This window comes from Castanea sativa, chromosome 9 (assembly GCF_040712315.1).
Source record: "Castanea sativa cultivar Marrone di Chiusa Pesio chromosome 9, ASM4071231v1".
Classification (NCBI taxonomy): domain Eukaryota; kingdom Viridiplantae; phylum Streptophyta; class Magnoliopsida; order Fagales; family Fagaceae; genus Castanea; species Castanea sativa.
The window spans coordinates 33334526-33347743 of NC_134021.1; the positions used below are offsets into that span (position 1 = coordinate 33334526).

The 13218-nt window shown below is 34.2% G+C and overlaps 1 protein-coding gene across 2 annotated transcripts; it reads right to left on the bottom strand.

Annotated features, from left to right (window-relative positions):
- Nucleotides 1-2897: 2897 nt before the first annotated feature.
- Nucleotides 2898-12093, bottom strand: LOC142610318 (myb family transcription factor PHL7-like). 2 transcript variants are annotated; one of them, XM_075782121.1, is made up of 7 exons: nucleotides 11838-12093; nucleotides 11418-11736; nucleotides 4801-4877; nucleotides 4648-4696; nucleotides 4486-4543; nucleotides 4310-4379; nucleotides 2898-3512 (listed from the first exon to the last, which is right to left on the bottom strand). In XM_075782121.1, exons 2-7 carry the CDS (start codon nucleotides 11650-11652, stop codon nucleotides 3144-3146), a joined length of 858 nt encoding a protein of 285 aa, XP_075638236.1. In that variant the 5' UTR covers nucleotides 11653-11736; nucleotides 11838-12093; the 3' UTR covers nucleotides 2898-3143. The 2 variants fall into 2 exon arrangements, with proteins under 2 accessions (XP_075638236.1, XP_075638237.1); XM_075782122.1 differs by having other exon boundaries at nucleotides 11414-11736; nucleotides 11838-12079.
- Nucleotides 12094-13218: the final 1125 nt, after the last annotated feature.

Consider the following 13218-nt stretch of genomic DNA (forward strand, 5'->3'; position numbering starts at 1 on the left):
ATATTTTAAAATATTTTATAAATAAAATAATTATCAATTGCTTTTAAATTTTGTAAGCTCTCCGTCTTAAAAAGTAAAATGCTAATAATATTACAAATTTTATTATATAAATCTTACAAACTAATCATATAACAATTAATATGAGATTGGTACTTTTTATTTCATTATTTTGGAGATCTAATAAGTGAGTTTCAACTACTAATAAATAAGGACAAATCTTAGGTACAATATTTTAAGTGTTGTTTTTTAGTTTTTCCTCTTAAGATTCAGCCATGTAGCTATTTAATTAAAAAATACACTTCTATCACATAAGAAAAAATCTATACGGTAAAATCTTAAGAGTGGAATTTAAAAAATAGTACCTAAGTACTGTACTTAAGGTTTGCTCAATAAATAAATACTTGAATTATATATGGTGCTTGAGACAAGTTAGTTGGTAAAATTTGTAATATCTCTAACATCACTCTTTTAGAAAATGTCTATTTTATATTGTCCTTTCCTTTTAAAATTCTAAAATCTAATTTCAACCATGAAAATAGACAAAAATTGAAATGGAGAGGAGTTAGAGTTACAAATAGAAGACAATTTCAAAGTGTACCAATATTGTTATTTGTTATATAAAAATTAAATAAATAAAAAAAGTGACATAAGTAGCCCAATTAAAAATTATTATGTGCCTCTTAAAATTAAAATACTTTATATATATGTGTGTATATGTGTGTATTAGAAAGCTCTGTGTCCACGAAACATCTCAACTTCATAAATCAATAATGATGGATAGAATTTAGAATCTTTGTGTTTAGAGTACGTTCTTCCAGTCCAGCTCACCACCCAAATGTCTTTGTCTCTTTGAAGGAGTGAATTTTTAAAAAAAGAATTAGGTGAATCAAATAATAAAATACGTCCCTCGTGAGAACAAAACCTAATGTTCCTCTAATGAATTTATGACATTTGTCACCAATAAAATTAACCATGTATAATTCAACTTCCTCAAGGCTCTTATAAAATAGAAGCAACCATTAATCTTATGGAGGGTTAGATATTATCAAAAGTAAGAATTTTTTTTTTTTTTTTATCATAAACTAACTCAACAATTTTAAATAAGTGAGAGTATTTTAGTAGAATGATAGACAAGTGATGTAGTCTACCATGAGAATTATATAATTTCTTCAAAAGTAAAGGTGTTTACGGTGCAGTTTTGGTCCATTTTTATTACTGTAGTGCAAGGTGTGGTTTGACCAAAACCATCATTACACCGCACCTTAGTTTTGCGGTCACATGTGCATTTTTATACTATGTATTATGGTGTAGTTTGGTTGGTTTTGGGATGCAACATTTTTCAAAATTTTGGGTTGGTTTGGCCTAGCCCAAAGCTAGTTTCTCCTTTGTTTTGGCCAATTTGTAAAATGTTGTGCTAGTTTTTCTTTGTTTTTGGGTAATCAAAAGTAGTCCAACAAGTTTTTAGATGTGAAATGCCTCATCTTTTATATTTAAAGGATCAAGTGATCAACACCTAGTTCATATAATATATATAAGTACAGTACGGTACAATTTTGTGCAGTTTTCTTAACACAATTGCAAACCACACCATACCCTGCGGTGTGGTTACTCTATTTTGCAAACAGTTTTGGCCGGTTTAGGTGCAGTTCAAGTATTTTTGTGTACACCCCTAGTTAAAAGTTTTGAAAGTTTTTAAGAACTTCAAGAACTCCATACATTGAAACTCTATTGGATTCAAGTCTAAATCTAGAAAAACTTCCACATCTAAACCTTCACATACTAAGAGCCTCCACCACACATATTGTTGTTCAGATTGTTATTCCAAACCTCAAAGTTATATTATAATCAAACTTCAAGAACTCTAATCTATCAAAGCTCTGCAACCCTAAAGAGCCTCCACCGCACACCTTCAAATACAAAAAGCATGAAGAAAAAGAGTCCCTAACAAGGACTAACCCAATGATTCATTGTAACTCCATGTACAGACGGTTCAATCAATATTATTCCAATCAAAACAAAAGAATCTTGTGTTTGAATTGAGATTATATTGGCATGGTTCTTGAATTGAAGCATTTTCTAGGAAATTGAATCATATGATTATAATAACGGATAATTGTATCTAATCATTCATCATTACAAATTTACATTTGAGAATCAATTTCAGTTTTTTGATTTCCAAACCTAAAATTTTAAGGGGGTTTTCAAAAAATAAAAAAAATAAAAGAATGAGAAGAAAAACTAGGTCAACCCATATGACTCGCATATCAACTCTACTCATCATTTTGGTGGGTTTGGTACAAGTTGACTTGTATTCCACATACACCAAAATTCCTCTGCTTTTACCCGTTTTTATTCATTGGATTTGAGCACAGGTCCAATTTTGTCAAATCAAAATAATAGCCCTAATGAGAACTTATGATAAAGTTCGTAACCTTTGCCACCTTTTTTGTTTTTTCCTATCATAAATCCTCTATATGCGTGTGTGCGCGCACATGCTTGGACACACAAATGTTACCTTTCAAATTTTGATTTGTTTGAAATAAGTATATTTTCAAAGCCCACTCCATGTGGCGAGCTCACAAGATTGCGTCTCATAAAATATCCCCTCTAGCAACCCTCCCTCCAGAAATTGAGGTGGTATTACAAATATTTGATATATGTATCCATCATCCAACTGGAGTGGAACTCACATGATGTCTAAGGACTCATGATACTCCGCTCCCGCAGTAGTATGTAGAATCTACATAGCATAGCATGCTATGACTATGGTCTATGAGAGAGACATCTAACGACTCTGTCATAATATACTTACTATTTCTAGATAGTGGACTAAATTACTTATTTAATTGTTGTACTTGTACTGACTACTGAGGATCAACTTTCATTACACACCAACAAACAATAACGCGCACATTAAGCATATTGAAAAGAGGAGGAGCATATTTGATCCAGCTCAGCTCACAACGTATCTGATACGTTCCACAGCTGAATTCAAGGCATTTACACCAACGTGAGAATAACTAGAGATTTTGTATCTAATTACATTTACAAATGGACCCATGTATTAATTTACACAGAACGTGGTTTATAATTTCTGCCACAAGCATTACAAAGGACTACATTTAATTTAACAACATAGATTACTATTTTGAACCATCATCTTCTCTCCCCTTGAACTCAGTTTCCAAGTCTAATCCAAACCCAGCATCACTTCCATACAAGTTCCGATCCCACTGACCAACAAAATCGTTCTTCTGGTCACTTTTTGACGGCATTGAGGAGATTGTGAAGCCATCTGTTGGTCCATCATCCACTTTCTGTTTCTTTCGGGGCGAAGAGGGCCCGGCAGATCCATCACCAGTTGGTTCTGACTCGGATGGATTTTGCTTAGCCTCATCCGATGGTGAGGTCTCGGATGCTTTCAATGCACCACCTAGTTTCTGCTGTTCCTCAATGATCTTCTGCAAGTATTTACCCTGTGCTTCGATTCTCATTTGTAACTGTCTTTGAACCTGCGATGTGTTTTCCAAATAAATCAGTAAAAAATACAAATAACAAACCTTGCTATGTTTAAAATAAACATGCAACAAACAGATAAAGAGCCACATGAAATATCTGACCTAATGCTAGACAAATTCACTACCAAACACAATAACTAAGAAGTATATCTGAGAACCATAAGCAATGCTACTACTCCATTCTCTAATTCCATCCATGCAAATGACAATCATCATGGCATGCAGAAAATGTAAAGGAACAGAAGGGAGACCTAACGGTGAAGGTAAATAACATATGATGTATACAACAATTTCTGATTACTTCAGTTTTCTTTTCCCTTTCGGGCTAATAAAAATGAGACTTGATAGAAGTTGTTAAAGAAAGATGGCCTAAACAACCTTTCAGTTAGCTGAAGGTTGCAAATGTATAGACAGTCATTGTGCTTCATGAGTACAGAACAAGCCACAGACTTCTTGGCAGAAAAAGGCATGTACATTGTTGCATTCCAGAGGACAGTTATATCCTCCTTGATGGACTCAAGCTGCAGTGAGATTATGCATTCAGGATTTCTTTTCTATTTAGTAGTGTATATTCTTTATAATGTATTATTCTTTTTATTTTTTTAGAAAGATATCCTATTCTTATGCTGTCTCCTTTCCCTTCAATATACTGACATTTCCTAAAATAGCTCCCTTTCTCGCAAAGGAAACTGTAAAACTAGTCGACTAAAATTACAAGTTAAAGAGTTGCAGACAAAATTATAAACCTCTTTCGGCAATTATAAAAGCAAAATGAAAGCATGAGACCAAACCTCAAGCTGTTCATGAAGACGCTTCTGAACCTCCATTTGCATCCTCAGTGCCTCATTAATTTGCATTCCCCTGAAGAACAGGAAGACTTTGTACATTATTAGAAGTAAAGAGAACATGACCCAAAGAACTGTGCATGTAACATGGTATATTGTTTTGAAAGGGGTCCAAGACTCACGGGGAGGAATCTGAGCCAGAAAGGCTGTCTCCAGAACTTTTCTTCTCATCTTTAGAACCTAAAGGTCAAAAGTGGAATTCTCCAGATTTAGATTCATGTACCCAAAATGTAGAAACAAAATTCTATTGGTGAAATACAGAGAGAGAAAGGAAAATGGGGCACCTTTGCCATCACCAGGAGATTCTGGAAGGTACTTTGCAAGGCGGTACTTCTATGAAAAAAAAAAAAAGAGACAACTTCCACTTAATTTCAGATACTCAGATATATCAACATTCGAATCTCTGTGTCTGTGTATATAAACAAAAAGATCTGCACCTGTAAATGGCTTTTCACATGATAAATGGTAAGTCCAGGTACGCCCATTACTCTTAGAACACCTTTTGGTGTTGCCCCTGAAGCCAAAGAAATAGAAATTATAAGTATATATTTAATCCATCGATATCTGCTGAATAAGCTTGCATATTAAGGGCAACGGTTGCTATCTGCAAATCTATGTCACAATAAAAGCAAGCCACTAAAAAAATCCAACAACCCATAAGTGACTTCATCATTCAAACCAGCATTTAATACAAAATGTAGATGAAGTACAAAATTTGAACAACTCAGAAATGAGAATTTCAAACTTCTTGCGAGCTACAAGAAATGTCCGCAAAATCAATCCACTTCAATTTTCTTTTTGGATAAGTAAAGAGAAGAGAATAACACAGACCGTAGATGCATATCCATTTGTATAAAAGATGTCATTGGTGTATATGTGCATGAAGCTTCTTCTTGGAAACTTGAATCTTGGCCGTTGCCCCCACAAGCAACTTGTGGATTGACAATCACGCCAAGGATGCGCGGTAATCCACTTCATAATTTTAAACCCTTTTTTTCCTAAATGGGGAATCTGATAGTATTTTCACATATGGGCAAGAAAGGATTTGTTCTACGACCACTACAGACATAAGGGCTTGAAGCAGGGCAGAATTTTGATAGCGTGGAATTAATTTTGTTTTTTATGTAACAAAAATCCATGAAAAGAAAAGTGCAAAAGGGGCACAACCCTAGTACATGGGGAGTATACAAAGGAAAAGCCCAATACAATAGGTAATTAGACTAAATTACACTTTTGACCCTTAAAGTTTGGGGGTTGTTTTTATTTTAGTCCCTTAAGTCCAAGATTTTTTATTTTGGTCCACAAAGCTTGATTCCATTTTCAAAATGGTCATTCTGTCCAATCTCTGTGATTAATCTAGCTGTTTAGTTTCAACAAAACAAAGTCTTTTCATCTCTCTCTCTCTCTAATGGCCAGATTAGTCACGGACATGGACGGAAGGACTATTTTGGAAAGGGAAACAAACTTGCTGGACCAAACTGAAAACTTGCAAACTTGGACTAAACAGAAAATTCTCAAACTTGCAAGTGCTCTAAGAGGAAAGAGCTGTACACAATGAAGTTGAAGTTTTTGTTTTTGAGGACTTTATATGACTAGACTTTGACTTCTCATACTTTTTTTTGACTGTGGACTTCCTTGAGTTTCCGTTAACCTTTATTTAGTTTTGACTAAATTGCTACAGTAACCGTGTATATTTACACGGTTACTGTAGCTTTCTATTTTATTTTTAAATGTTTTTTCTCTCTCCTTTCTCACCCACATCAGACCCTCTCTCTCTTCCCTGAGTCTCCTCAATGTTCAGTAGAATAAGGAGGAGGAAGAAGCAAGAAGGAAGAAGGAGAAGGAAGACCACCGTATCCCAACACCACTGCAACTCACCACCACCACCACCCTTTACAACATCATCATAATCCAAACACAATCAACCCAAAATCAATGAAATTCAAACCAAAATCAACTTAAGCCCATGCCAAACCCAACTCAAAATCAACCCAAAACAAAATCAACCCAAAACAAAATCAACTCAAAACAAAACCTCTAAATCAACCCAAACCCAAGCTGCTGCCACTGCTATTGCCTCTGGCATGAAGACTCGGGTGTATTGCTTGCCTCTGCCATGCCACTGGCATGCTGCTGCCATGAGAGAGAAAGGGCCCCGTCCAAGGTGGCTACAGTGGAGAGATATATCAGATCAGATTTGAGCCATGGAGGCGTGTTCAGATTTGGGTAGAGAGAAAAAAATTTCAGATGTGAAGAAGACTAAGGGGTGTGAGTGCTCAGATTCCAAAGAGAGGAAGATAGTGTTTTGATGGGTAGGTGCCGTGTAGGTGAAATTAAAAAAAAAAATGATTATTTAAAGAAGATAGGATGTATAATAGATAAACTGATGTGGATGTTTTTACAAAATGAATGTATAAAATAGAAAAAGTAGGTTGTTAGGCTAACATAGAAGGAAAATTTTAGAAAGACTGATGCTAATGCTCTTAAAGAATCGAGCATTTCTTCCTCTCCAAAGGCACCGCATTAAACACGAAGAAACAATTTTCCAAATCTACCCATTGCTTCTTTTGCCTAAATGTCCCTTCCAACAAGATAATATTCCAACACAGAAGAAAGCATCACCTAGGAAATACCAAACAAACAGAATATCAAAGACCACAATTCCTGAGCCACTGCACAATGTAGGAAAAGATGAGTCATGCGCTCTCCATGACTCTTGCACAATTTGATAACATTGAGTTTACTAATGGCTCTAACTTGCTCTCGCATTAATGGTTTCCTAATTGGAATTTCTAGCCCGCTTCAAAGACGAGTTTGCACCACTTTAAATTTAATATAACCCAACCACCTAAAAATATACCGCCCTCATAAAAATTTGGCATGAAAACTTACAAATCTTTCTCCAAATGCTCAAGGAGTGTTAGTAGATCTAATAAAGTATCCGCATTGAGGATCCTATCAGTTAAACATCACAGCGTCAATAAGCAGTTTGCTAATCATGCCACCCCTTGTGATGTCTTGCTCATGAAATAAATCGTAACACAAACAGAACCATAACAATGTTGAACCAAATTTATGCATGCTCACGGCATTAGCTAGTGTGATTTACTCTTTGTTATGAAAAGTTTACATAATGTTATCTAGTACATATTTTCAGAGGTGGGGCAAAGAGGCAGAGCATGTCATGGCCCCACAACAAGTTTACAGTCTTTCAATATTATTTCGGATCTGAGGGTCCTTCTTGAAAAATTATGCTCTTAGTCATACAAATTTGTTTCCAAATGCTGTAATCTCTTTGTAGTTAGTAGACAAGAAATTTTGAACACTCAGCACTGGTGTCTTAAAAATTTGCTTAGCTGACAAATAAACAGTGCATGGCAGGCTCAGTCAACTAGCAACAATTTTCACAGTGAAATCAGATAGACGTTTTCTTGACACCATGAAAAATTACTTAATTTAGGGCATATTATATATATTGGATACTATGATATATATAACCAAAAAGCCATATGTTTTTCTAAAAAACAAATTTTCCATGCAAGCAGTTCAAAAGGAAAAATATATCATACTAAAAAAGTTGCGATTAGAACACACACACACAGAGAAGATCATCAACACAAACATAAAAATCATAATTGTACAATATTAGATTAAATCAGAAAACTGAATAAGCTATAATTCCCATCTTTTATCATCACTCAATCTTTTTTTTTTCTTTTTTTTTTAAAATTATAAAAATCACTTTTAATCTCTATGATAGCTACCATTTCCAGCATAAAGTTTCTTTTATCTAAAAACAAAACCTTTTTTCTTTTTTCTTTTTTTTTTGCAAATTAAAAAGAAATATCAGTATCCTACTAGATCTCAATATTCAAGAAGTTGATAGGATTTGGATCCATGACAGGCAAAACACCAACTGTATAAACCCACAAATCATGTACTCACTTTTCAAATGATCTGGTATCAGTACTATTATCAAATCCAGGTGTTGATCAACAAAGGCCAGGCAATAACAATGAAGGAATTTGAGTGCCGATGAAGGTAACAGCCACCTTCATAGTCAATACATTAGGCTCATCACCTTCTATGAAACTAGTGGTGTACTCGTTCTTGTGTCACCAAGAATCCCCTTAGTCACTTTGTTTCATTTCATTAATTGTCTCCTTCCTTTTCATGCTGTACCCCCAGCAAGCAATGTAATATTTCCATTCATAAGACAGTTCATACAGACTGCGCTGCATTTGATGGTACTTCTCAAGTACTTTATCACCAAAAACAGCTTTTCATTCTAACTCAGATTTTTTTTTTCTCTAAAAAATTGTGCAAGCACATAAAATTAAGGATGAAGACATGCCTATTAGCACCAAAAAAAAGAGGATGAAGACATGACTTGATCAAAATTAAGGGACCAAAAAGCTACACTAAATCACAAAAGTAATTAACAGCTTGTTTGGAAGGGGAAAATGGAATGGATTAAAAGGGATTTTAAAGGAATGATGCATCTATTCCTCTGTTTGGGAGTTTAGTGAGAAGGAATGAATTGGTTCCATTAATAATCCCTCCTAAGCATTCCTCCCATAAGCAGGAAGAACACTCATTTCTGTAATGTTACATCTCAACCAGGTCAAAATGCACTGTTGTAACAAGTTAGCCCTAATCATCAAGATCGATCACAACCTGTATCAGACATCTTGGTTTTAAATCACAGGATACAACTAGATGTGCAATTCTATGGATAATGCAGCTAGATAAGGATATTATTGGTTATGCAATTTCATCCTCATGCAGGTACGTATAAATGAATGAGTTTGACGGACACGATACATCTCCTTCCCCAGTTACAATCTGACAAAATTGGATTATCCATGTAGCCTGACTGTTCAGTAGTTGTCAACATATCCATAATTTCTCCAGACATCATTTTCTTAAAACGCTTTGCTCTAATATATTGTAAAAAGGGATCAAGTGGAATTAACTACCAACTGTAATTGCAAAAAGCCACTAGAGAATCAGATGATTCCCAGTAAGAGCAGTAGAAAGAAAAGGACACAAGGACAAAGTGCCCTAAGGTACTCAACTTCAAAGCATAAAAGTACCAAATCAAAATATACATGCCCATTCCATCACAGCAGGATTCCAACGCCCCCCCCCCCCTCTCTCTCTCTCTCTCTCTCTCTCTCTCACATGCACACACTAGTTCAAATAAAATTGGTTGTACAAGATAAGTAAAGTTGTTAGTTACTGACAAAGTAGAAAATATAGTGAAATTAAGTTGAATTAATCAAATTGACTCATATTGTGAACAAGCAAAACCAATAATTAGGATCTGTTTGGATATCGCTTATTGCTGAAAATTGAAAATTGAAAACACTGTAGCAAAATAATTTTTAAATGTATAAATAGTGCCGTGAGACCCATTTTTAATGAAAGTTTTGCTGAAAAAAGAGGTTTGTGAGTCCCGTGAACAATGCATAGGACCCCCCCACAAAACGCTGGACGCTTGCCGTTATCCAAACATTCACTTAGTTTGCCAAATTCGCCACCTCTAATTGGGGGTTTAATTAAAAATATATATACTAATACACTATGCATAGCTCAAACAATTGTTCAAAGTTTAAACCAGAAGTACAACACTGAAAAGTCTTCCCCCAGAAAATAAAAACATAACTAAGAAAGAGAAGATAATTGGAGACTACATAGAAAGGATCATAAATTATCCCCAACAATACAAATAACAACAGAGATATCACCTGCTCATGTAAGCTTGTCAACAAAATGATAAATCTAACTATCATCTTCTTATTTGCATAACCTCTATCTCTGTCCAACACAATCTTACCACAAATGAAGCTAAATAAAGATCCAAAGGCTAAAAACTTAACCTTCCAAACATAAATAAATAAAAGAAAGACACGTCATCTAAATGCAATGCATCAATGAAACAGATCACCCATTCTGATGCCAGACCTTAACACAACATACACTAAAAGTAAAAAACATCTTTCTAATCCAAATCATCATAAGTTAACACTAGCATACAAACTTACTACAATCACAAATAGAGTCTGCTCTAATTAATATACTACAAAAAGTCTTTTTTTTTGTTTTTTTTTCTTGTTATTCAATTTATAAAGAGAATCACTCACATATAAAAATCTGGGGAAATTACAGAAAAAGGCCCAAAGCTTGCATCATTTTTTAGAGTAGGTCCTAGGTTTATAATTTTGTCATTTAAAGCCCCCAATTATGAAATCGTTTCAATTTGAAGCCAATATCCATCTCCATTATTCTAGGCAATAATTGGGAGGAAAAATAAGGAAAAAAAATCATTGATTAAACTCTGTGATTCACTAATAATTGTTCATAAATTAATTTGGCAACAATTGAACAGAGATGGTAGGGAGAAAGAAGACTTCATTTAGAGGGAAAAATTTTACTTAGAGTTAATTGCCAGAAAATCAAAATTGATTACCTAGGTGGAATACAAAATTTTGTTACAATAATTCTAGCGACACTCGCAATTCCACAATTTCACTAACTTGATAAAGTGGTTGATTGTGAGTGGTTAAAAAAAAAGTGGCGGGTCCATGTAACAAGTGGTGGGTAGAAAGTGTCCATCACTCACACTCGACAACTCCAACATGTTTGTAAACATTTTTTTTAATAAACAAAAAAAAAGGAGCTCAAAAGTGCGGTCCAGTTAAACCCTACTCATAAATCGCGTGAGACCACCCGCACAATAGTAGGGCTTACCGCTATTCAAACTCACAAGGTGATGAGCCATGAGAGCTTCCTACCACTGGACCACCTCTACGAGGTGGTACATGTTTGTGAAATTGGGTGTGAAACTAGATTTATTCTCGTTGACCAATACTACAGATAAACCCAATTGAAATAGTTTCATAAATTTATGAACAATATTAAATGAAAACTTAATAAGTATAAACTTTGGACTTTCTAATGTAATTCCCCCCCCCCCCCTTTTTTTTTGTTTTGAACAAAAAGTAGAATACAAAACAATACAGTACAATACAATAAAAAAGAAAATACCCACTATCTGGTCCGCCAAGCTGGGTGATAGCATCAACAAAACGGTCATGAAGGTCAGAAGTCCATCGCAAACGTTGCTTCCCAGCTCCAGCGGAGGCAGAGCCAGAGCCAGAAGGAGCAGCAGCAGAAGCAGAAGCAGAAGAAGCAGGGTTTTTCACAGTAGGAACAACTGCAAGCTCAACACCTTGTGTTTTGTGAGGCACTAAGTTCGTCATAGAGAATTTCTTTGCGTGATACATCTTTTTCAACCTTCAACCTTCAACCTTCAACCCTCAACGAACTAACTAACTTACTAAATAATCACACCCACCTGCACATCATAACTAAATTCCAAAGACATAATCAAAAAAAAAAAAAATTTTGAGATAAAATTTTACATATATAATAAAAGTAAGAAATGGAACAGTAATTGTAATAAATATACCCGAAATTTCATGAATAAAAAACAATCATTGGTTCTGAGAAGAAGGATCGATGATGGGTATGGAGAAAACGGTGGCGTTGAAATTGTTGGGTTAGGTTGGGGGAAAACTAAATTGACAAGGAGAGAGACAGAGAAAATCGGGATGGAAAGACAAATAAAATATAAAAATAGAAACCTGGGATTCGTTGGTGTGTGATTGTTTGTGATCTGATGAGAACAGATTTGAGGAATCTAATGTGTGTGTGAGAGGTTGCGTGGAAAGGCCGGCGGCGTTTATAAGGACGTTTTAGGTAGATTGCACGAGTGGGTCCCACCCCTTCTTTTTTTTTTTTTTTTTGTATTTGTGTATGAGAAATGTATGCGGTGATATTTATCGATTATTATTTATTACTACTGTCTGGACTGGCCTTACATGGCTTGCCCTTTTTTTTCTGAGCACCTAATGAATCAATGAAACCCCCCACTCATATTCTGCCATTTTTCACTATTCTTGTCTTCTTCAAAGTTAACCCGACAAAATCTAGGGACACCTCTTTTTTACCAGATTTATTAGGTACTCTACCTAGTGGCAGATTTAATTGGGGGAAATTTATCATTAATATAAAATTATAGAACACCATCCCATCTATTTTGAGAGGATAATTATTGAATATTTTGAAAATATTATAAATATGTATTTATATATATATATATATATATATATATATATTTGTGAGTCTTACTAATTAAATTTAGAATGAAATTTATTATTTATATGAGAGAGAGAGTACGTATTTATGGTATTCAATAATTTCCTATTTTGAGAGATAATTAATTATAATATGTTTAGTTAGAGGTGTGACAAAAATTATAACACAAATTATAATCTTAGGCAAAATCAAGTTACCATGCGTACTATTATAAGCAACTAATGCAAGCGCACTAGTATAGGCTATAGACATGCAAATTATTATGACATGCATTAATGAAAGTAACCTAACCCCTTTTGGCCTTTGGCACTTTCTCTCCACTTGTGTGGAAGATTTTTTTTAAGTTTATATATGCATACATTCAAATTTCATAATTTGTTTGTTTTAAGGCTTCTTTATGGGTAAATAAATGCATTATGTACCATAATAATATAATGTTTTAAGGTTTCCTTTTTGAGATAAAGGTAAATTAATATAATGTTTCATTTTTGGTAGAATATAAGTATAATGTTACTTTTCATATGAAACAAGTTATGACATTACTTTTATTAAACATAATTTACAACTTACTCCATTAGTTTTGAAAAAGATTGTTAAATTTTTTGAATATAGACTGATCGTAAGTAGTAAAGAAAATATAGTGGGCATATATAAAAATTATAAGTATTGAATTACAATCTATCACGTCAGAC

Bases quoted from the DNA above. Each gene is read 5' to 3' on its own strand.
- LOC142610318 (XM_075782121.1), bottom strand. From the start codon at position 11,652: ATGTATCACGCAAAGAAATTCTCTATGACGAACTTAGTGCCTCACAAA. The intron at 4,878-11,417 runs GTGGGTATTTTC...CTTTGGCTTCAG, and splicing joins CCAGCTTGGCGGACCAGATA to GGGCAACACCAAAAGGTGTT. The intron at 3,513-4,309 runs GTTTGGTCTCAT...AACACATCGCAG, and splicing joins GTCTTCATGAACAGCTTGAG to GTTCAAAGACAGTTACAAAT.